Below are 22,044 nucleotides of genomic sequence, written 5' to 3' on the forward strand. Positions count from 1 at the left end.
GGCAGGCAAAATGAACAAGCGGGCTGCCCTCTCTAAAGTGGGAGCAGCAGCAAGGAGATTTGGGGTGGGCCTTTTATACCCAGTTAGGCTGAGCTGGACTGTTCCTATTGGCTAAGAAGGAAGGGGAGGGAAGCGAGAGGGGTTTAAGCTGAGCTGGGACTTTCTCATAGGTGGGCAAAATTGCACGCATGCAGGAAGGTGATATGGCAGCGAGGGGATTTTTCTGGGTGGGAGTTTTCCGGGAAACTTTCTCAGGTGTCATTTTGTGTATCTCGGTCTTTAACACCATTTTACTTTTCTGGCGGAGAGTATATTAGTCAACACCTGACATCACCCTCCAGACAGATGGAGAGATGGAGACGGGACTGGGACTAACTTCGGCCCCCCTCTCAGGAAGTGCCCCCTGCTTCCATAGGGCACTAATTGTACCTTTTTAATTGGGGCAGGGGTCCTTCCTACAACTGGAACTGGCATAGTGGGCCCTGCTACTGCCCCTCAATTCTATCAAAAACTTTCAGAAGAACTAAGCATAGACAGCATATCCTCCCTCCAGTGACAGGTCACCTCACTAGTGACAGGCGACAGTCGACAGTTGCTTTACAGAACCATGGGGCCCTTTACTTCCTTACAGCGAGAAGGAAGTCACCTGCCTCCTTGGGGGAGGAATGCTGTTATTATGTAAATGAGCCCGGGGTGATCCAAAACAACTTAAACCATTTCACTGAATCCTTGGATACCCTGGCTTATGCCCCTACTAGGACCCCCTAACTGTGCCCCTACTAGGACCCCTAACTCATCTTACTTTTTAGTCCCTGTCTCTTTTGGTGTTTCTCTAATTTCTTGCAGGAACGTATACAAGCTTTCATCAACCAAAAGGTTGCCAAATTGTTCCTGTGAGGAGGATATCAGCCCCTCAGAATCAGCAATCCTTCCCCGGAGGAATACAGGCTCCCCACACAAAACCAATACCCAACCACCTAATTGTTTTACCTGCCAACATAAATCTTTTATTTTTTCCATATCTTCACCCATCTCCAGCAGGAAGTAGCTTCAGAAGAATGAGACCTCCGCCCTTTATCCTATACTTATAAGGCAGGAATAATAGATCTGCAACATAACCAGTGCCATTTTAGACAAGCCCAAGTACAAAATGGCGCCACCCACCTCCTCCCCTACCCTCCCCATTCTCTTTTACAGGAAGCCTCATGGTTTCGGAGAAAATCAAACTTTTGGCATTTCTGCATGCGCAGAACTCTCCATTCCCATGACCTAACTCAATCCCCACCCCGGAATTACATCACCCAGCTCTTGGTGCCAACATACCTATATAAGTTCTACCACCCCCCCTGGTGCCGTCCCCGATTTTCAGGGCAGCCCCATGCTGCCCTCCATTTTGAGTACAGCCTGGCAGATTTCTTTCTTTAATAAAGCTTGAACAGTACCCGGCATCTCGGCTCACTTTCTTTCAGTGACTTTGCACCCTTTGCTCTGGAGCTTAGTTTCTGCATCTGTAAATTGGGTACAAATGTATCCCCTCCCTCCAACCCCAGCATGAATTTGAGAATTGACTGAGAAGACATTACAGTTTATGGAGAGCACCATGTTGGGTAGTTTAAGTATGTGCTCATTTAACTCTTACGTGGTCTTGTGAGGACTGCTCTATGACCTCCATTTTATAAGTGAGAAAACTGTGAGAAGCTAAGGGATTGGCCCAAGAACACACAGCTAGGAAGCAGGCACAGCTCGGACTGGAACCTAGTTCTCCCTGGCTCTAGAGCCCCTTCACTATTTGACATACAGTTACTGAGTGATTACAATGTACAAAACTTTGGGTTGGGGGTGAGCGCAAGGAACAGGCAACTCATGGCGCTTACATTCTGACAGCGAGTATGACAACAGGCAACCACATAAACAAAATAATTCCAGCATGCATTAGGGCTCTGTAAAAGAAAATAAGCGGAGTGCATTTATGAATGTGAGATAACAGGGAGGGGCTACTTCTTTATTATTATTATTGGCAGCTGGCTGGTACAAGGATCCAAACACTTGACCTTGGTGTTATCAACACCACACTCTCACAAGTGAGCTAACCAGCCAGCCCCGAGAGGGGCTACTTTAAATTGGGGAGTCAAGGACAGCATCTTCAAAGAATGAAATGGGCGGTGTGACCAGCCAAGCTTTTACCTTAAGGCCACAAGTCGAGGCAAAAGCTCTGGCTGGTCTGGGAAAGGCCAAAGTGGCTGCAGCAAGCGTGGGCGGGGGAGGTCACCAGGCAAGTGGGGGTAGGATGAGGGGACAGGCAAGGGCACCTAAAATCCAGGGGAAGCCATCCAGGGCTTTTCAGCACGGCCTGGAAGGAACGATCCCCTTGGCGGCTGCGGAGGGGCAGAGGTTAGGCCGGGAGCGCTCAGCAGGCGGAAGCAGGAGTTCCGGAATGTCCGGGTAAGCCCGGGCGGGTGCTGGCAGCCGCGACATCCCCCCGTCGACTAGCAAGCAGCAGGACGGGGCGGATAGCGTCGCACACCCCTCTCCCCAGCCGTCCCCCATCCCCGGCTCAGCAGCTCCGGAGGCCCTCGCCCCGCCCTGGCCCTGGACTGGCTGGTGACGTCACGGCGCTCGCCTGCGCCTTGCCTTTTTGCTCCAACATTTGCTTCTTAAGTGTAGGCTGAGTGATCTTTTTTCCTGGATTGGACTTTTTCCAACAGTGAAGGGGGCAGGTAAAGATTCAGGCAGAGGCCTGCAGGGAAATGGGTGAAGGAAGCTTGGTCTGCTTTGGGATCGAGTCCTAGACCAAGTGATTCCACCTTGTTTCCCATGGAGTCAGGGGTAGAAGGAGAGGAAAGGGAGGGGCTTGGGACAGGAGGATGGAGGCTGAGCTGGGACTGGGGCAAACGCCCAGCTAATAATAAGGTACCACTGTGCCTGGTCATGGCCTTGGTGCTGTGTTTTGATTTCCTTCCAGAACCCAGCAGAGGGTGGATGCTCAGTAAAAAAAAAGATTCAGGTGTTCCTAAGCTCCTTGCTATCAACCAACGAATCTAACAAGCTAGCGCGGGGCCGCAGGGGGCTGCGCAGCCTCGTCGTCTCGGGGCCGGGCGGCGCAGGGCCACGCTCCCGGCCCTGGGGCCACCATGAAGTCTCTGAAGAAGGATTCCCGCCTCAGAATACCTTCAAGCCGGTTCTTTGAAGCCCCAGAGACCTTCAAAGGTTGGCGCTGGCTGCCTTGGAGCTCAGGAGAACCCGACAGGGGCAGGGGTTCTTGGGGTGGGGCCTGGACGATGGGGGTGACACCACGGATGGAGGTGAAGATCACTGGGAAATGGGCTGTGGGACACAGGAACCTTAGACATGATGGACAAGGCGGAGACCCTCGAAAGGAGGAGGCTCAGCTCACTGGGCCTTGGGGATGGGGACATAGGAAGTGGGGGGCTGACTGAGGGGCTTCAGGGATCAGTGGTTGGGGAGATGGCCTCGGGCAGGAAGGCGTAGAAGACTTTCACCTCTAACGTATTTTGGGGTGGCACTCAGGAGGCAGGATCCCTGGACTGGGTGAGATGCAGAAGAGCCAGGAAAGACTTTTAAGGCTAGAGGGGCTAGGAACCCCCGCCCCCCCCATGCCTAACTCGGCTAATTCTGTTTCTGACTGTCTTCTCCTACCACACTTTCCCGCCGGATGACACTGGTCCAGCTTGTTTAACCTGGAAGGTCGCTAAACATAACTACTCCTGGCCTCTGCAGCTACCCTTGGTTGCAGGCGGGAGAGCTACAGGGTGTCTGACAACAGATTGACCCCCATGGACATGTTTCCATTTGCAACCCACCCCCCCTTTGATCTTTTTTTACTCTTCCTATTTATTGAAGACCTACTATGGGTGAGCACTGTGTGACTCCATCCCTCAAGACCCCCAGTCTAGTGAAGACCCGGAGGAGTAACCAGACAAACTAGAAACATAAATCCTGTGGTATAGGCACCCATCGGGACTAAGGGAGCTCAGAGCACTTGACCCAGGCCTTGGATAGTAGAGGTAGTGGGGAAGGATTTTTGAAGAAGGTGACATCTATGGCAGACCAAAAAATAAAAATTGAAATAAAAAAAAATGAGGGGTTTGCTTTCAGGTCCAGGGAGCAGCATGAATTCATAGAACTATGAATTTGAGATCCAGAGGGGGCTCCACAGGTGGGCAGGGGCCAGACCGTGGAAGAGCTTTTCGTGCTAGATCAGAAAGTCTGGGTGTGCTCTTGCAGATCCTGGGAAGACCCAGCATCAGAGTGAAAGCTCAGTGTGAGGAGAGGGGCAGTCTTGGAGTCAGTAGGGTCCCCTGGGAGGCCCAGAAAACTAACAAGAGCCCAATCGCTTTTCAGTATGGCTCTCTTTTATGCTTCTTCATAGTATAAAAGTCCAATTGTTTCATGACATACTTTTTAATAGCTGAGAGAAAGAAAAAAAATATCTGGTCCCCTTTCCCAAGGGCAGTCAAGGGCTTTCCTAGCTATTGCCTCCAGCTCACCAGTTTCTGGGAGATCTTATCGGATTTGAACTTTCTGCAGTAAACAAATCAAGGAAAGATTTTTCACTGCATATTTATTTTTAATAAGGAGAAAATTTAGTTTGTTAAATAGCCCTTGAGTTAAGAACATGCACCAGAGCGAGGAGGGAAATAAAAGTGTTTAGCATGCAAGATACCTTTTTTTTTTTTGTCTTTTTCGTGACCAGTAAGGGGATCGCAGCCCTTGGTGTGGTGTTGCCCACACCGCGCTCAGCCAGTGAGCGCACCGGCCATTCCTATATAGGATCCGAACCTGTGGTGGGAGCATCGCTGCGCTCCCAGCGCCACACTCTCCCGAGTGCGCCACGGGCTCGGCCCATGGATACCTATTTTTTCTTAAATCTCTCAGGGAAGCCTCTAATGTAGTAGAGCAATACTCTCCCCCCCCCACCCCCCAAAATGTAATCTTGTGATCTTGTGCTGTGTATCTCCAAGGTCTCAGAATCATAAGCAAAAAGGCAAGCAAATACGGTGACTGAAAATGGACCTGAGAGCACTTTTGAATCCCAGGTTAAGAAGCCAGGAAGACTCCCAGCCAGTACCAGATTCCCCTCCCCCCACCAATTAAAGCTGCCCTGGTAGGGACCATTTCTTCCTTGGTTCTCTCAATGCAGCCCTAAGGTCAAGGTCAGAATTTCTCAAAGACAAGGGCTGGCCAGTTAGCTCAGTTGATTAGAGCATGGTGCTGATAACGCTAAGGTCCAGGGTTTGATCCCTGTACTGGCCAGCCACAAAAAAAAAGAGAGAAAATAATTTGCCAAATGCTTTAATTGATGCTAAAAAGAATAACATTTAGATAAAATAAGAAGCAGAAAAACAGAGTCCAGGTTTCTTCCCCCTCCATAGTTCCCCTCTCCTCTTCTCTCACCCCCTTCTCCCCACCAAACCTGAACACCTTGCTTCTAGTTGCCTGGCCTAGCTCCAGTAGAGGTGTCACCTGAACGCCTGGTACAAGGGGGCTGGTCTCCTTGACCTCTTCAGCTATCAGGATGAAGGGAAAAATGCCAGTTCTGTGGCCTACTAGGATCCCCACTCAACTTGGGTTTCTAGAACAAAAAACAGGAAAGGGCTGAGCCTTTTACACGTTCAGTAGTGAGACACACCTTAACCCCGTGGAGTCCTTCACAGGTCCTGAAATGACCCCCAGGGACTCGTCCTTCCTGGTCTCCCCAGCTTGCCTCTGACCCTTCAGTCTGTCTGCTCTCCCTTACCCCATGAATTGTTTTGAACTGCTGCTCTTATCAACTCACACTCCTGGACCAAAGATCTGAAGCCTGAGTCGTACTTTACAAAGCCACCATGCCCTAGTTTTCCTCTCATCCCCATCAGCAGCCCCCACCTCCCCAACAAGCCTCCTGTGTCACCACACAACACACACATGCTCAGCCCAGCCTCTAGCTTTGCTCTAACCGTGACCTAACCTGGAACATCTCCGTTTGCTGCTCCACCTCTGCAAAGCCTTTTCCTGGGAAGCTGCCTCTGTAGCTGCTCGTTTGAACGTTCTTTAGAGCCCTAAACTGTCATCCACGTTGATCTGTTCCTTCTTTGCTGTCTGACCAAACCTATTGCCTGTGCCACTAATGTAGGCACTTATATTGATTGTCATGATTGGTGTGTATTAGTGTCGCATTTTTCAGTTCCTCAAGAGAAGGAGCCATATCTTAACCTTTATACCGTCTTCTCTGTTGTTTATATCACATTTAACTTTAAAGTATATATATTATTATAATGAATATTTTGTTTTTTTGGGTTTTTTTTGACCGGTAAGGGGATCACAACCCTCGGCACGGTGTGGTCTGCACCACGCTCAGCCAGTGAGCCACCGGCCATCCCCATATAGGATCTGAACCCGCGGCCTTGGCACTACCAGCGCCGCACTCTCCCAAGTGAGCCACAGGGCCAGCCCTTATAATGAACATTTTGTTAACTAGAACACACTGTTACCTGACTGTACACAGTAACATAATTTTTGTACTGCATTCGAGATAACTTTGTCAGTAAAACCTCAGACCAGTTTCACTGACTATTTCAATCTCAAACGAAAAATTAGCTTCTCTATCACTGAAGGGATGGGAGCCTTAGCGCCCAGAAATCTTCAGGAATGTTGAAGGTTTATATTTACCTGTGGTAATTACACACTCACCAGCAGTAAAAAACACACACCCGGGTATGTTTAATCCCTTGGGAACATGTAGACCTAGCCAAAGTGATGAACAGAGGAAGCAAATGTCCCAGAAATATAAATAATACCAAAATATTTATAAAAGCAGACCTTCAACTGGTACCATTTCTCTCATGGGCTGCCACCAGCTTTGGTGAGTTTGTGTAGAAGGGAGAGGGGAGTAGAAATCAAAACCCAAGGCTGCATCTCCTCCTGTGGCAGCAGATCAGACCAGAACTCAGGTCAGGCTGCTCAGCCCTGCATGTGCATTTGTGTATGCGGAGCCATGTGTTTGACTGACACTCCTGAGCTTCTGCTGACTGCTTTGCTGAGGAGACGGATGCTGTAGGCTGAATTTAGAGTTCTGTTTGGAATGATTCTGGCTTGGGTTTTGTTTTTTTGTTTTTTTGGTCACCAACTATTTGAAAGTTTCCTAAAAAATCATTTGATTTTGTTAACCAAAACACCTGCCTTGATGTTTTAGTGATAAACATCTTAAAGATTAGGGTACCGTGAGAAGCAGTGGATAAAACCAAATTTTGTTTTAAACTCCCCGAACGGGCCGGCCCGTGGCTCACTCGGGAGAGTGCGGTGCTGATAACACCAAGGCCCCGGGTTCGGATCCCATATAGGGATGGCTGGTTCGCTCACTGGCTGAGCGTGGTGCTGACAACACCAAGTCAAGGGTTAAGATCCCCTTACCGGTCATCTTTTTAAAAAAAAAATAAAAAAAAAATAAAAAAATAAACTCCCTGAAGGCATGATTTAGGTTTTCTTTTGATTGTTTTGTGTAGGGCCTTACATCAAACCATTCTGAACCAGAAGAAGACGGGACCAACAGCCAGAGAAACAGGATGTATTTGAGTGTTAGGCCACCTCTGGGGTAGGAAGGCAGGGATGTGTCCTCATTGGAGAGTAACCTACTTTCGTTGTCGATGCTGTGCTCTGACTGCATGAGAGGAATAGGCTCAGATCTCTCCACTTTTCTCCAGCCACTGCTGTCATCAATTACTTCATTACTGCAGCAGACTCCTAAATAATCTCATCCTCAGTCTTGCACCCCCTAATGCATCACTTGCTGTGCTATTGCCCATGCAATAAAGACTGAGGCCTTTCCACAGCTCACTAAGCACTTTGAGACATGGCTCCCACCTCCCTCTCCTCTTCCCTTCCTCTTCGGGCACTACTTCCTACCTCCTGCCTCAGCACACTCTGGCTGCTTAAAAATGCATGCTTTGAGTTCCGGGGCTGTGCCCCCTTCTTTTCTGCCTCTAGGCCTCTTCATGCTGTTCCTTTTGGAATGTGTGTTCACCTTTGCTCTTTCCCTTGTCTAACATCTCTTCATCCTTCAGCTCTCAGTTTAAACATCACCTCCTCAGGAAGTCAGCCCTTCCTGACTGCCCCACAGATGGGCTGGCCCCCTCGATGCTGCCATAGTAAACACAGCTCAGTCTGTGTGACAGTCTTGTGTCTCACATGGCATGGGCTTGTTGAAGCCTGAGACTCTGCCTTATGTCCCCAGTGCCTAGCACAGTGTCTGGCACATAGAAGCTGCTGAAAGTAAAGTAATGTGAAATAAGTGGTCAATGGTGAATGGTCTGCTGCCCTCCAGAGCATCTGCATTTTAACCAGTATCTGGAGAAACCTGATGCCTTCACCCAGAAGAAGGGCTCAGGGCCAGCACTGGAGGGGGCTAAGAAGACATCTAGTTCAGTTGTCCCATACCACTGCAGCACAATCGCCTAGGGAGTTTAAAAAATTACATCTGCCCAGGCCCTGGCTCCATGCAGGAGCCTGGAAGCTGTATTGGTAGAACTCCCCAGAAGATTCAGACATTGGACTAATATCTGAGAACCACTGATTTAGCCCAACTTCCTGTTTTTACAAATGGAAAGACTGGTCGGCCTGTGGCTCACTTGGGAGAGCGTGGTGCTGACAACACCAAGTCAAGGGTTAAGATCCCCTTACCAGTCATCTTTATTTAAAAACAAACAAACAAACAAACACAAAAACAAATGGGAAGACTGAGGCCTAGAGACTTTAAGTGGTATAGTGGTATATAATGAGGTTGTCCAGCTTATAAATGGCACAGCCTGAAATAGAACATCTTCTGACCTCAATTTTGGCAACAGAAGCCTCAGTCACTGTGGTGGGCCAGGGGGAGTGGATAGGGGGACCCTCAGGAGAGAACTCCCATCGCCCCAGCACTGTGCTGCCCAGGCCACGTTGGCAGCCAGCTCTGCCTTCCATCATAGAGTTAATATATATATTTATATTTTTAACTTTTATATTTATATATACAGAAAGAACTCTTTAAACACTTATAACTGTCTGCTTCTCTTCAGAAAAGAAGCGGACAAAGGTACCTGAACAGCCCACACCCCCCATTCAGGAAGAGCCTGAGCCTGTTAGCAATGTCCTACAAGGAGATGACATTCTTGCCTTAGCCATTAAGAAAGAAGACTTGAAGAAGGTGAGGATGGAGGCAAAGCTCCCTTACTGCGGAAACTTCCCTGCCAGCCCTGTGTGGTCCAGAACATCAGCCGTATCTACTGTCTCCCCACTCTCTACTCATAGGGAGCATATAATTCCATGGGAAAGTCCATTGGACACAAATTCTTTTCACTTTAGCATCTAAAGGAATTTACTATGTTGTTTGTTTTAACATTGCTGAGATTCATATAGAACTACCGGGGAAGTGGGACAATGAGTTATCTTGCTTCCCATGGAGACAGGTGCATTATCTCCCTCCCCCGCCACCCTTTTTTTTTGACGGACAGGCAGTATAGGGAACTAAACCCTTAACCTCAGTGTTACAAGGTGGCGCTCTAACCAACTGAGCTAACCGGCTACCCCAATCCCCACTTCCCAGAAGGGAAAATGAGTTTGAGCAGCCAAGTTACAGATGTGGATAAAGCTGCTAAACCCTAACCCCATGCTTTACCTGGAAGAGTCAGTCCCTTCTCACCTGAACTGTCTGAGGTATAAGATGTTATTTTTTTCCCTCCAGGGCATTACTAAGTCTGTTACACAGGCATCTTCCACAGAACATATAGACAGAGCTGGAGAAACACATTTGTCAGCCTTCAGGAACTCCACCAAGAGCTAGGGCAGAGGAGATGGGGGGTGCTCTTCCTCCCCAGCTCAGGCGGAATTCTCCTCTGTTTTGTTTCTTTTTAGCAACATGTTCCTCGCCTTGCTGAAACGGAAGATAAACCTGTCATTACCCAGAAATTTATCATCCGTAAATTCAAACCCAAGGATTCTAAGAGGAAGGTCTGCCACTTAGTAGCACATCCTGCCAATCCAGATGCAGCCACAAAGCCCCTGGACTACTCTGGTATGCCCAGTCTTGGCCCCGGGTATCACTGGTCTTTGAATTCATCAGTCAGTCTTGAAAGAAAGCTGGGTCTCCATCAGAAAGTCGCCCGCTTGAATAGTTTACATCAGCCACCTACAGTTTGTCTTTCCCTGTCCCTCTTTTTCTCCCTAGGTCCGGGTAACAGCTTCGATGGCAGTAACCAGATCCTGCCCCACCACATACTGGGGAGTCTCCAGGACTTTAAGAGAATAGCAGTTGCTCGAGGGAACACCCAGGTTTGTTTGTATAGAGCCGCCTGGATGAGAGAAGTCACTAAAGTCATTTCAGGCTCCCACCTGGCAGAGTCAAGCAGGACCCGGGTTAGAGAGACAGTCCAGTCTCTGGACCTCCAGTGTGAGATAATGAGTGGCCCTCCCCCTGAAATAATTAGACACCTCAGTTGCAAGGCACAGAAACCAATTTAAGTTTGCTTCAACTGAAGTCAGGGATTTACTATAAGGATACAGAAGTTGCCTAGTGGAGCCTAAAAGCAAGAGTGTACCCGGGTCTGGGTAGACTGAACCCAGAAAGGCATCAGGACTCAGGGCCCTCAGTCCTCATTCCCTCTGCTGTTCTGAACACTGGCTTCATTTTTCTCCCTGGAGATGGGCCTGTTCTCTTCAGCCACGTGGTGGAGGAAGGTGGCTTCCTACTGCTCCCTGGGTCACATGAAGAATCTTATCTTTCTTTTTTTTTTTTAAAAGATGACCGGTAAGGGGATCTCAACCCTTGGCTTGGTGTTGTCAGCACCACGCTCAGCTAGTGAGCAAACCGGCCATCCCCATATAGGATCCGAACCCGTGGCCTTGGTGTTATCAGCACCGCACTCTACCGAGTGAGCCACGGGCCGGCCTAAGAATCTTGTCTTTCTGACCTTCCCCTCGTGCAGTGTTTCCCTTTGTCTCTTAGACTGTTTGCTTCATTGGTCCCAGGCAAGGACTCTCTGCTGAGGGGCCTGGGGCCATGTAAAAATGCCTGTCACCCTGGGTGAAGGGTGAAGTAACATTAGTAGGGAGGAAGACAGACACACCAAAGGATGTTGACCACAATCTTAGAACAAAAGCTTCCTTTCTGGAGGAGAGAGGACTGACAGCTGCTTCTAGCCCTCCCTGTTTCTGTGATTTGTTTTCCGTCACTCACCACTCTGGGGTCCTGAAGAGGAGGGATTCTTAGCAGACTGGGACAACACCAGGAACTAAGGCCTTTAGAAATCTCTGCTCAGCCCTGGTTCAGAGCCTTCTCACCACCCTGCACATGCTCACATTGTGTTTTTCAGCTGGCTAAGCTAATACATACCCCACCCTGCCTGATGGCCCTCCTCTCAGCTAAAGAAGATTCGGAGCAAAAAGCCCCCAAAGAAGAGAAGAGATACCCTTGGGCCCCCCCTCCTCAGCACAACTTTCTGAAAAACTGGCAGCGTCACATAACCCTGCGGAAAAGGCAGCAGGAAGCCCTCAGCAGTAAGCAGGGCGGGCAGGGCTCCTACCTGGCCCCCACCTGCCATTGAGGCTCTGCCATGCTCTCTCTCTTCCCCGACCTGCCCAGGGCCTGGACTCAGGCTGACCACATTTGTGCTGTCTGCTCCGAAGAGCTTCTCGCTCTTAAGCCTCAGTGGGCCCTGAAATCAGCCCAGTGAGGGGGGCTGCCTGACGCAGAGTGTCTGGGCCCATGTTTATCCTGATTTGGTGGAGGGGCTGCATTCCTGCCTCTTTCTAGAACTCCTGAAGAAGCCAGCTGGTGAGCTGCTGATGCACACTGGGGAGACTTACAGACGGATCCAGGAGGAGCGGGAACTCATTGACCGTGTACTTCCAACACAGCACGATGGGAAAGTGAGGACAGCCATTCCTGAGTGCCCTGTGGGGTGGGGAGCTCTGGACACAGGGATGGCTTGCCTCAGGTTGCACAGTTGGGGAGAAAAAAATCTACCTGTTGCAAAGCATTGTTAAGCCCTCAGGGCCTTTGCTAAATTATATCATTGGTCCTATTATTGGCTGTTTGGGTAATGTGTCAGTAGTTCAGCCTGTGGTGGTTACTGGTAATCAGTTTGAGGAAAAAGATACCACAGGTACTGAGTTATTAAAACAGTCGTAGTGTTGGTCTCCTAAAAGCTTAGACTCTAGCTTTTGGACTACCCAAGCCACCATGTTTTGTTCTGGTATGTCAGTGCAGTACTGGTACCAACCCACACCATCTTTCTGGGGGCAGGTACAGGCTACCACAGGGCATCCTGAAAACAAGAAAATGGGTGCTTCTCTTCTGCTGTGAGGGTAGCAATGAACTCCCCAGAGGGAGCATCTGTCCCCACCAGTATCTGGTCGAGGCAGTCCAACTCATTGGTCTTTCCTTGCCAGAGCTGTGAGGAGACCAGTGGGTTCTGGAGCCGGCTGGAATACTTGGGAGATGAGATGACAGGTCTGGTCATGACCAAGACAAAAACTCAGCAAGGCATTGTGGAACCAATCACTCACGTCAGGAAGCCCCACTCCATCCAGCTGGAGACAGGTGAGGAGGAGGGCTGGCCCAGCACCACGCCCTGGTTCACTGTAGCCTTAGGCAAGTTCCAGAACCTTCCTGAGGTGCAGTTTCCTCCTCAATAAGATGGCGACAGGAACGGTAGGAAAGGCAGAATAGGAGCGCAGGCCATGGAGCTGAGCTGCCCAGTATGGCAGCCTCAAGCCACCGGCAGCTATTGAGCACCTGGCATGTGGCCAGTCTGTGCTGCGATGAGCTGTCAGTGTCAACTACACACTGGGTTTTGAAGATCAGTATGAGAAAAACAGATTTTATTAATAATTATATTGATTACATGTTGAAATTATAATATTTTTGATATATTGGGTTAAATAAGGTATTACTAAAATGAATCCCACCTGTTTCTTTTTACCTTTTTCAATGTGGCATCTAGAAAATTCTAAATGACATACATGGCTTGCATTTGTGGCTTGCATTATATTTCTGTTGGGTAGCACTGCTTTAGAGCCTGCCAAACTGCCCGGGTTCAGGTTCCAGCTGTGTCTAGTTTGTAAACTCCAGTAAATTTAACCCCTCTGGTCCTTGGTTTCCTTGTCTGTAAAATACTCATAGGGTTGTGAGGGGTTAAATAAGATGTGATATGTATGAAGAGGTTCTGGCTCATTAGAAAAGTAGCTGCTATGGTTATTTTTACTATAATCTGAAGATTTGGCTGTTTGGAAGCTAATTTTGCAGGAGTCCTGTGTAGGGCAGCTGAGGAGGTATGAGGCAGGAGGACTGGAGTCCAGCTGCCACAGGGAAGCTGAATTTTTCATCCTTCCCAGAAATGACGTGGGGATGGGTGCTCTCAGAATGCTTGAGAAGTGGGTGGGGGAGGAGGCAGGCAGCAGCCTGCCTTGGACCCCGCTCTAGGATTGCCAGCCCAGAGTGATGCTTGGTACCGCTACACCTGGGATCGGAGTCTGTTTCTCATCTACCGACGCAAAGAACTGCAGAGCATCATGGCAGAGCTGGATTTTAGCCAGCAGGTTGGTCATGCCTCCATGCCCCAGTCTGAAGCCCCTTAGGGTGGTGCCTGTCTTCCTTTAGCTAATCTTTCATTTCTCGGTCTCTCTGAGGATATTGATGGCCTGGAGGTGGTGGGCAGAGGGCAGCCCTTTTCGACTGTCACAGTGGAAGACTATACAGTGTTTGAGGGGAGCCAGGAGAGCTCCTCTGAAGACATGATGCACTTGTGAGTCTAGTCTGTGCCCTAGGGAAACAGTTTGAAGAGGCTGTTTTTGCCCCAAACCCACAAATATTACAGGGCAGGCTTTCCTCCCTGAAATCAGGGTGCCTCCATCCCAGCCTCTCACTAGTGGCTTCCACCCTCTCCTCTGGCCCGTTCCAGCACCTGTGTGAGCTTTTCTATTGCCATCTGCTTCTTTGCAACAGTCAGGCTCTAGTGGGGATTTCCCAGACATTCCTTTGCTGGTTAAATGGGGCCCCTCCACAGTCACCCACTCCTTACATATTGAATGGCTGTGGCAGGAGGACGTGAAGGGACTGTGTTTCTAAGAACCTCACACCTAGAGGGATGGATGAGGAGGAAGCTGAGCTAGAGGGGAGCTGATCACACTCCACTGCGGAGCAGAGCTGGTCATGTTCCTAGCCATTTCGGTGGTTCCATGTGGCATGTCTGTAGCAGCCTCAGGGAAAATAAGTCACTGGTTTTTCTTCCAGAGATTTATTGACCATTTACCCTGATGTGGTCCCCTTGCCTATTCTTGGCCCTTCTCTGCTGTTCTGTGGGAAGCCAGCTTGCTGGATCAGAGGCAGTAACCCACAGGACAAGGTAAATTGCCTTCCTCCTCATGCACCTGCTGGAAGGGACTTCTCGTGAGTGCAGCCCCACGGTGACTGCAGCAGTCACAAGGAGCCTGTGCAGTCTCCTATTTACGTTTTTATCTGGTTATACAGTCTGCAAATGGTAACAACAACACTAACTTGAGCAAGAATAAAATCATGAGGCTGAAAAGAGAGTGTCACAAGCCCCCCAGTTTGTACCTAGCCCCCATGCATGTAAATAAGCAAACCCTCTCAAACAGGTATAGCTGTAAGAAGGTTCTAAGATATTCTTCAGATGCTAAGGAGTGAAAATGCTTGTTGGGTATAAAATCCATTTTTTATCTTCTCTTCTTACTATCAATGGTAACCTCAGAGAGAGCCACTGCTGGGGTATGATACCACTGTTTGAGAGTGGCCAGGCCTTGGAGGGGCCTCCAGCAAAGACGTTCCTCATACAACCTCCTTCCCCAGAGGCAGGTTGGAATTGGTGTTCGCTTGACCTTTGAAACCCTAGAAGGGGAGAAAACCTCTTCAGAACTGACTGTGGTCAATAATGGTACAGTGGCCATTTGGTATGACTGGCGACGGCGGCCCCAGCTGGACTCTTTCCAAGACCTGAAGAGAAACAGGGTGCAGCGGTTTTACTTTGACAACCGTGAAGGTGGGTACCTGGGAAAAGCAGCCCTACTCACTGCCTCCTGGCTGGGGCTGGTTTTGTCCTGTGTCTGTGAGACACCCACAGCTCCTACAAGTTTGAGCCCCTCTTTCCAGTCTTGTCCCTCCCGTTTCTTCTGTGAAGAGTGTGATCTAACTATTCATGTCTGTTGAGAGAACAATGGAACTCTTGAGAACACGGGGAGGTGAGCTACCATGGAGTAGAAACGTTCCATGGGCTCAGTTACCTATATGCACAGGCCTGGGGCTAGTATGACCAGCTGTCCCTGTTTGCCTGGGACTTTCCCAGTTTTAGCACTCAAAGTCCCACATCCCAGGAAACCCTCTCAGTCCGGCAAACAGTTGGTCACCTGACCGGGGCTCATTAAGTGTATATGCATAGCTTAGGGCTCAGTTAACTTTATATACTTGCAGGTTTATATACTTGTCTCCTGCTTGCTGAAACCTCTGTCTCTGTCTCTCTCAGGTGTGATTCTGCCTGGAGAAACTAAAAACTTTACCTTCTTCTTCAAATCTTTGAATGCTGGGATCTTCAGGGAATCTTGGGAGTTTGGAACCCATCCCACCCTTTTAGGAGGTGCTCTCCTGCAGGTCAATCTCCATGCAGTCTCCCTCACTCAGGACATTTTCAGGGATGAGAGGAAGTTACTGGAGGTAAGGGACCCAGGACTTTGGTCCCTGTGGACACCAGATAGGTTACCCTGGTGTTCTTCCTGGCAGGCACTGAAATAAGAAATAAGAAATCTTATTTCTACCAGCCTAAGAGGTGAATTTTTTGCAAACAGGTAACTACTCTTGTGCAACAAACACTTCCCAGGGCTTTGTGATGTAAAAGATGGGTGGGCAGGCTAGGGGAGGGACAGCTTGCAGCCCCACGATCCCAGCCCCCGCTAAGTTAGAAAGAAATGAGACTGAGCCTTAAGATGCAGACTGTGTGGAAGTACTTAGTTGAGTCCACACAGAATGATGTCCCTTCACACTAGTTTTGTATTTTGTTCACTGCTGTCTGGTACTATGAGTGGAGTTGCATTTAACTGACAAGGCTTCAAAACCTGAGAATAATTTAAATAGCAGGGGTGAGTCTGCCCAGCATCCCACTCAATAAGCTGACCCCTGGGGTGAGTGCGAGGTGGGGACTGGGGATCTGCCACCCACTCGGATTCACAGTGTGACCATCTGGTGCTGTGCCTCCTGGGATTCTGTGACAGCTGTGCTTTTTTATTCATTGTGGCTCCAAAACACAAGCCAGCTACTTCAACTGGGGCTCAGCCAGCAGTAATCAAAGGTGATTCTGACAAATATCATGTTTGCTTTCCTCACTGACTATAGGACCAATGTCTCATGCTAAATTCCCCTCTGCGGGGTCCGCATGGCCAAACTGTATGAAAGTCCACCACCATTCTCAGCAGTGCCCGAACTGTGCACCCCTACCCCTGCCCTGCTTCCTAGCTCACCTCCAGGTCCCACGCAGGAGCAGCTGTTTTCTGGGATTGGCTCCCTCTGGATCCTTTTCATCCTGTTTTAGGGAACAAGGATGTTTGAAGAGACCCAGAGGTTTTTTTTTTTTGTTTTTGTTTTTTGTCTTTTGTCTTTTTTTCCGTGTCCGGCAACGGATCACAACCCTCAGTGTTGCCCCNCTCTCAGAAGGAGAGGAGAGGCCAGAGGCCTGCGTATCACTCACACTGCCCAGGGCCTGACCTCCTTGGGATAGGCCCAGCTGGTTCTGGGAGCTGTCCTTCCCCAGCCTGGCACCGTAGCCCCGCCCCCTGGCAGCAGTTCGAGTCCCAGAAGGGTGTGTGGGGGTGGCTCTGCCTCCCCTCATGACATTTCTCACCACTTGCTTGGAGGTGGCCAGAGGTCCTCCCGCGCCCCTCCTCGCCCCTCCCACACCATTGTTTAGATTTCAGTGCTGCCGGGGCTTCTGTTTCCCATTAGGGTGGGCTCCAGCCAGGCCTGGGTGGGGATGGAGGCAGCCTGAGGAAGGAGGGGCTGGCTTACAACTAGGTGGGCGAGGGGCATCAGCACGGGGGACCCCACGCCCAGGGCCTGCGTTGGGCAGAGCAGGGGTGCAGTTCACATCCCCCGCGCTGGCCGTCTGCTGCCTGAGGCCCTGCACAGAGCTCTTTGTCACTGTCTCCACGTCTCTGTCCCTGTCGTCTTTCCACCCCGCTCCTCCATCTCCCGCTCCGTCATCGTGCCTGCTTCTCTCCTTCCCCTCGCTCGTGCTCCTGCTGTGCGTGCTGCCCCTCTAGTGATTTGCACCCTCTCTTGGCCACCTGGGATGGACTCAGTGCATAGACACCAGGGGACTGGGTCGCCTTCTCTGCAGCCCTGCCCCAGTGGTGCTGAGCATAGATAAGACACCTGGGGACGCACCGTCTGAACACAGGCCCCAGCTTGCCCAACCACTCCATTTCTGGGGCGCATGGCAGGAAAGCAAGTGAGGAGAGTAGGATGTCGGGCAGGGGTCAGAGATCAAGTTAAGTCCTGCCCCAGTTTTCAGAAAGGAGTCAGGGAATAGGGCCTGGGATATGGGACTCAGACGACAGCACTGCTGTGGGGATCATTTTTCCCTTCTGGCCACCTGGGTGGGGGAGGTTCTGTTCAGGAGCAGGGGTAAGACTGTCCGCAGAGGGCAAGTGAGCCAGGGGCCTGGCACGTGGCTGTGTGTGTGAGAGAGAAAGGTGGGGGGGATTGTGCGTGATGTTGGGGAGGGTGGGGGTCACTTTTCGGCATCAGATGTGAGAGCAGTTTTTGGCTTCTGTATGCAGAGCAGACCTGGCCCATGGAGGGGTTGGAGGGGGCTCCTGGTGGGCAGCACCTGCCTCTTCTCTTGCAGGAAAGAATCTTCCTGACCCTCTCCAATTACATCTTCACTGCGGTGTTTCTGGCTGAGATGACAGTGAAGGTGATGGGGAGTCAGCATGACTTGGGCCCTCTGGTTCCTGGTGGGGGCGGGGACAGTGGCATTTGCTGAGGGCGAGAGTGTTGGCTGCAGGACAGGGCTGGGGGCTGTGGGGGCGGGGTGGCTGGTGACACAGGGTGGTCCCTAGGTGGTGGCACTGGGCTGGTGCTTCGGGGAACAGGCGTACCTGCGCAGCAGCTGGAACGTGCTGGACGGGCTGCTGGTGCTCATCTCTGTCATCGACATCCTGGTGTCCATGGTCTCCGACAGTGGCACCAAGATCCTGGGCATGCTGCGGGTGCTGCGGCTGCTGCGGACCCTGCGCCCACTCAGGTGACCCCTCCCCAGCAGTGCTTCCTCCACAGAGACCCCTCCAACCACTGGCACCACCACAGTGGAACAAAAGCCCTCACGTGCCCACCTCCTACCTGCGACCTCCACCGTGGTCCTGTCCCCCACCTCGGACACTGCTCAGTGAAGCTGTGGCCCTAGAGATTTCCCTCCAGCATGCACACCACTCTCACTTCATTTCCTCCTCCTCTCCGACACAACGCGCTCCTCAGGGCCACTTGGCGCACGTGCCATGCCGTGACTGAGGCCCTGCGGGGGGCACAGTACAAGGGGCCACAAGCAGGGCCCACATAGCCTTCAGCTGAAGCTCCCCCTCGAGTGGTCCCCTCGGGGTGACACTCAGCCCCTCTCCGTGAGATGACAGGCCACTTGCTGGCTTTCCCCACCGTCACACTCTGTCAGGGACCACTCACTAGGTAACATTTCTCCTGGCAGGGGATCTGCCCTCTCAGGAAGCCCTCTGCAGTCAGGCGATTACTACCCCCAACTCAGAATTTTTGCAGAGATAAGAATGATACTGACTTAACATTGCTACCTCCCTGGCTGTGACAATCCATCTCTCACGGCCCCTTCCCCTCCCTGCCTGGCCCCTGCATGTTTATCTCCCTATCTCCCGCAACACACTGCAGCCCCGGGGAACACCTCCCTTGAGTTGACTCCTCCCCACCCCCCACCTCCCTGGCTGTGACAATCCATCTCTCACGGCCCCTTCCCCTCCCTGCCTGGCCCCTGCATGTTTATCTCCCTGTCTCCCGCAACACACTGCAGCCCCGGGGAACACCTCCCTTGAGTTGACTCCTCCCCACCCCCAGCCCAATTAGGTAATACATTTGACATCCTGGAAGTGGAGGGGGAGATGGGGGTGGGAGTAGGGGTATCTGCAACCTGTTTTGAGAGATTACAGATGGTGGTCCCGATGGCAGGGGTCGCATGAAAAGAGGACTGTGCTCTACACAGTGAAATCAGAAAGCTGAGCTCTTCGCCCCATCAGAGCCCCAAATGGGACCAGAGAGCCAAGGTTGGGGGTGGGGGCAGGGACCCAGCAGGATTAGAGACAAGGGAGCGTCTGAGCTGGGGGAACTCCTCTGATCCCCCACCTCCCTCCCCAGGGTAATCAGCCGGGCACAGGGGCTGAAGCTGGTGGTGGAGACACTGATGTCTTCGCTGAAGCCCATCGGCAACATTGTGGTCATCTGTTGTGCCTTCTTCATCATTTTTGGCATCCTGGGGGTGCAGGTATGTGGGAGTGTGGGGGCCAGCTGTTGGTGAAAGCCTGTAAGGTGCCTCTTCTCTTGGCCCCTGCGCTCTGAGGCTCAAGTTTCATTCCAGCAAGGAATAAACAGGGACACTTCCCTCCAGGCTCTGGGCCTCAGGCCCCTTTGCCTCCTGGGCATTCTGCAGAAAACTGGGAGCCTACAGGAGGGCCCCAAAGGGGATTTGGGCCTCAGGAGATTTCAGGCCCATGGTATCTGGAGGCTGCTCTTCCTGCCACCCTAACGCACTCCCGGAGCGCAGACGCTGGCCCACGGTCTACTCCGGGATCTCCTCCCTTCCTTCCCTGCTTGAGCAGAGTGGGCCGCAGGCCAGGCCTGGGGATCCAAGGCCCAGACAGCTGGGCCAGGTTAGTGGCGTGCTGGCAGGCAGGCGGGTGCAGACCCCAGACAAGGCAGGAAGTGGGGGCTATTGGGAAACTTGGCCTCCGGCCCAGGGAGGAAACTTGGCTTCGGAGGAGAAAGAGCCAGAGCTGCCTAAAGGATTCAGCAGACACCTCGGGGGGCCGGGGAGCCCCTCCACCCCAGTCTTCCAGTGCCCCTGGCTCCAGCTATTTCAGCTGCTGGGTAGACAGCTGGCTGTCGGGGCAGCATGGACGCCCGTGGGGGGCTACCACACTCCCCTTCCCCCTCCTTCTTTCTTTGCCTTCCTGGGATGTCTACTCTGTCCTGGGGAGGGGGCTGTTCCCTGGTTTCCTAGAAATTCTCTAGCCCTGGGGACATGGCAGGGGTGCATTTGCCAGAGCTGGGTGGTGCCTCTCTGCACGCCACCTCCCCCCATCCCCCACCTCGAGTGCCCTTCTCCTTCCCCCACTTCCCAGCTCCCTGGGTTAGTGGAGTGAAATGGCAGGGGTGCATTTGCCAGAGCTGGGTGGTGCCTCTCTGCACGCCACCTCCCCCCACCCCCCACCTCGAGTGCCCTTCTCCTTCCCCCACTTCCCAGCTCCCTGGGTTAGTGGAGTGAACCACTGTTGAGCCTGGTCCTGGGGCTCTTCTGGTGGACTGAGGCCTGTCCCGAACGGCTTGCTCAGGCCCGTGGTCCTCTCTTCCCTCAGATTCCTTTTCCACCAACAGTCATCACTTGGTCTATACTGGAATGAGGGTGCGCTTTACAGTCAGATAGACCTGGGTTTGAGCCCCTTTTCTACCACCTATTGGTTATGCAACTTTAGTGGGTGAATTAACTCCTCTGAGTCTTAGTTCTGTTTGTCTGTAGAGTGGGGTTGATAACCAACGCCGCACCCCCCCACCACAGCTGCTGTGGATCTCAAACCTCAGTGGGCATCAGAATCACCACCTGGGCAGCTTATTAAACCATCACTGAGCCCTATCCCAGAGTATTTGATTCAGTAGGTGTGGGGTGGGCCCGGGCACGTACATTTCTAACATGTTCATAGAGGATGCTGATGGGACCCCTATGTGGAGCACCATTGGCCTAGCCCTTGGTAGAGATGAATGACTGTCCCCTCCTTCCACCCTCTCCAGAACCCCCCATTACCTTTCCTCCTCCTCTAGGGAAAGGAAGGGGGTGCCTGCAGGGGAGGTTCCTGTCTTGGCTGACCCCAGAGCTGAGCACCCCACCCTCACGGAGGGAGTGCCTAGAGCTCTCAGGCCCAGGGCTGGGGTGGGGGCTAAGGGGACAGGGAGTTCTCGTCTTCCTGTGGTCACAGCTTGCTTCTCTCTGTCTCTGGGAACGTGTGTGTCCAGCTCTTCAAAGGGAAGTTCTTTGTGTGCCAGGGCGAGGACACCAGGAACATCACCAACAAGTCTGACTGTGCCGAGGCCAGTTACCGGTGGGTCCGGCACAAGTACAACTTTGACAATCTTGGCCAGGTGAGCTCCAGGCTCCAAGGTGGGGTGGTGGAGGCAGGAGTCTGGAGGGGACACAAATCCATGCTCAGTGATACATGCTGAGTTGATTGGAGGAGGGCAGCCGTGGAGAGATAGGCCCCTCACACCCTCTGCAGTCTCTCCACCAGCCTGTCAGAAAGCTCAGCCCATCCTGCAGCACCCCAACAAGTGAGCCCACAGGGGTCATTAGCCCTCCTAAAAGATGAAGAATGGAGGCTCAGAGAGGGTAAGGGGCTTGCCCAGGGCCACACAGCTGCATGGCAGGGCAGAAATCACATATGAGGTTGGGGGCAGGCACCCGCAAGTGAATCCTGGGACCACCACTGTCAGCTCAGTGACCTCAGGCAACTGACCTAGCAGGGCCTCAGTTTCATCAGCTGGTGAATGGGGTCATAACACTATCTCCTTGGAGGTGGTAGCAAGGATGCGGTGAGATGATGTGTTTATTTGCTTAGCACAGTACAGGGTGCAGGCACATCGTCAAGATGATTCCTTTTCTGGGGCCGGCCCGGTGGTGCACTGCTACAGTGCGCCACTTGGGAAGCGCGGCAGCGCTCCCACCGAGGGTTCGGATCCCACATACAGACCGGTTCCCGCTCACTGGCTGAGCGAGGCGCGGG

At 51.8% G+C, this 22,044-nt stretch overlaps 1 protein-coding gene across 1 annotated transcript in view; it reads left to right on the forward strand.

Moving 5' to 3' along the window:
• The first annotated feature begins 3,100 nt into the window (after positions 1–3,100).
• Positions 3,101–22,044, forward strand: part of MYCBPAP (MYCBP associated protein) — a 24,286-nt gene continuing 5,342 nt past the window's right edge. The window contains exons 1-12 of the mRNA XM_008570823.1: positions 3,101–3,207; positions 9,054–9,181; positions 9,889–10,048; positions 10,202–10,305; positions 11,346–11,529; positions 11,786–11,901; positions 12,424–12,574; positions 13,457–13,572; positions 13,663–13,778; positions 14,267–14,378; positions 14,843–15,032; positions 15,513–15,700. Coding sequence (XP_008569045.1) covers positions 3,132–3,207; positions 9,054–9,181; positions 9,889–10,048; positions 10,202–10,305; positions 11,346–11,529; positions 11,786–11,901; positions 12,424–12,574; positions 13,457–13,572; positions 13,663–13,778; positions 14,267–14,378; positions 14,843–15,032; positions 15,513–15,700 — 1,641 coding nt within the window. The 5' untranslated portion in view covers positions 3,101–3,131. The remainder of the gene's footprint in view (positions 3,208–9,053; positions 9,182–9,888; positions 10,049–10,201; positions 10,306–11,345; positions 11,530–11,785; positions 11,902–12,423; positions 12,575–13,456; positions 13,573–13,662; positions 13,779–14,266; positions 14,379–14,842; positions 15,033–15,512; positions 15,701–22,044) is intronic.

The sequence above is a fragment of the Galeopterus variegatus genome, unplaced genomic scaffold (assembly GCF_000696425.1).
Source record: "Galeopterus variegatus unplaced genomic scaffold, G_variegatus-3.0.2 Scaffold633, whole genome shotgun sequence".
Classification (NCBI taxonomy): Eukaryota; Metazoa; Chordata; class Mammalia; order Dermoptera; family Cynocephalidae; genus Galeopterus; species Galeopterus variegatus.